Source organism: Aplysia californica, unplaced genomic scaffold (genome assembly GCF_000002075.1).
Source record: "Aplysia californica isolate F4 #8 unplaced genomic scaffold, AplCal3.0 scaffold00432, whole genome shotgun sequence".
In the NCBI taxonomy this organism is placed as follows: Eukaryota; Metazoa; Mollusca; class Gastropoda; order Aplysiida; family Aplysiidae; genus Aplysia; species Aplysia californica.
In genome coordinates this window covers 291064-292899 of record NW_004797702.1, presented here as the reverse complement: position 1 = coordinate 292899, position 1836 = coordinate 291064, and the positions used below count along the sequence as shown (strand labels likewise).

The following is a 1836-nucleotide window of genomic DNA, read 5'->3' as shown; positions in this document are numbered from 1 at the left end:
CCCCCCGTCCTTTTCTCTACGTTTTTTAAGATACAATTGACCCCAGATGGCGACACTGCGTTTTTGGTTTGGTCTACATTTCTGAGAAATATTTACTAAGCTGTCCCCGTCGTCTTATGCCAGAAAAATTCCGAAATTATGCAAACTGAGCCCAAAAATGTGAAATTAAGCGATTCTGTTAATTTAAACAAAGAATGAATGATAAAGGAAAATAATCAGAAATTATGTCAAAAATGATCAAATTGTGCGTAAAACCACGGGGACAGACTAAGAAGTATTGTCTTTATGTTCAGACACTGTTTCAGCCTCCTTGTCTTCTGTCTTTCAATTTTACAAAAAAATAATTTTGCCTTGTATATTTCTGCATCTTATATATCTGTGATTTTTTAAATCAAAACCAAAACCCGCTCTCATTTTCTTAGCAGCTCTAAATGAGCCCGTCTAAGTAGAAGAGACCAGGACACGCGCTGACCACAGCAATGCCTCAGATGACCAACAGACGACTGGTCAGCCAGATGACGGCCACACCAGTGGGGAAAGGGTCAGTGTACACGTCGATGCTTAAGTCCTGTGCTCTCAACATGGCGAGGGTGGCCAAGATTAACAGCAGTGAGGATCAGAGACTGCAAAAGGTACTGTGAGGTGTGAGGGGGTCATACAACGGAGAAAAAAAATTTAAGCCAACCCGGGGGCTCTCGTGGCCTAGAGGTTAGGGTGTTCACCTCTCATTCAAAGGTCCCGGGTTTAAATCCGGGTAGTGACCGAAAAGTTTCTTCTCTTTCACCTCCTTTTCTGCTCTCTAGCAATGTTCTGTCGTCTGCTTTCGTCTCCTCTTTCTGCCCCAACCTCCTCACCTCCATTTGCCCCCTCCTCTGGGCCCCTGGCTCTTTCTGAAGCCTTTCTATTGCTACTCCTTGGCTCCTTCTTACTGCTGGAATTCAGCCACATCTCTGATCTTCTGGTAGGAAAGATCTACACCTAGCCTTGTCGAACAAAGGCGAAAAATATCGGAGGGCCCGTGTGCAAGTTGCGCACGTTAAGATTTCTTCGTGGTCTAAAATCGATAAGAGTAGGCTTCGGCCGCCACCCGGAAAAAATTTTAAAATTTCCTACAAACTGAAAAGGTTTAATGTGTCACGTGCGCTAATATGACCTTATGCAGCTGCGAGCGCCGTAAAACACTTACCAAAAAATACAATGAAATAAAGCAGACGCTTTAAGGTTTTGTGCTACACCTATAGCTACAAACGCCTGGATCATGAAGAGGTATTGTTAGTTCAGAGGAAGTCACTCTGGGCTGTAGCGAGAAAGACCATAGATCGAATCCCAAATTAGGCAATCTTGAGCTATGGTCATTTAGAGAGGTCTTTATTCTCACGGGTTTTCCCTCGCTTGGCTTTATCGGAAACGGAAGTTGTAGTCCACTATAGCCTTTGCAAATCAAAATTCCTCAACAAAACAGACTTTTATCTATAAGGGTCAGTGGCGAAATGTCGATATATTCAAATAATCACTGCTTTCTTTCTTAATTTTGAAACATTGTCGCAGTCAAATTTACCCATAGACGTAAACCTCATAAATTAAATGTAAAAAGACGTTCATAATCTCCAATGAACAGTATGCCTAACAACATTCAAAACTGTTTTATTGCCACAGAAATAGCCTGTTCACCCCAATCGGGCCACTCCGTAAGCAGTCGCAAGCTTTGATTAAGTAAACGTACAGTGAGGATGGAAGAGTCTACCAAAAGAGGGAACATGTATACAGCACTCAAAGCTGTTTTATTGCCAGTTATATACCCTGTTCACTCCTTTCGGGCAGGGGCGGCTCGTGGGG

At 43.0% G+C, this 1836-nt stretch overlaps 1 protein-coding gene across 1 annotated transcript in view; it reads left to right on the top strand.

Moving 5' to 3' along the window:
• The first annotated feature begins 430 nt into the window (after positions 1–430).
• The window catches only part of LOC106012611, a 9436-nt gene continuing 8030 nt past the window's right edge, over positions 431–1836 (top strand). Inside the window, exon 1 of the mRNA XM_013086063.2 lies at positions 431–632. Coding sequence (XP_012941517.1) covers positions 480–632 — 153 coding nt within the window. The 5' untranslated portion in view covers positions 431–479. The remainder of the gene's footprint in view (positions 633–1836) is intronic.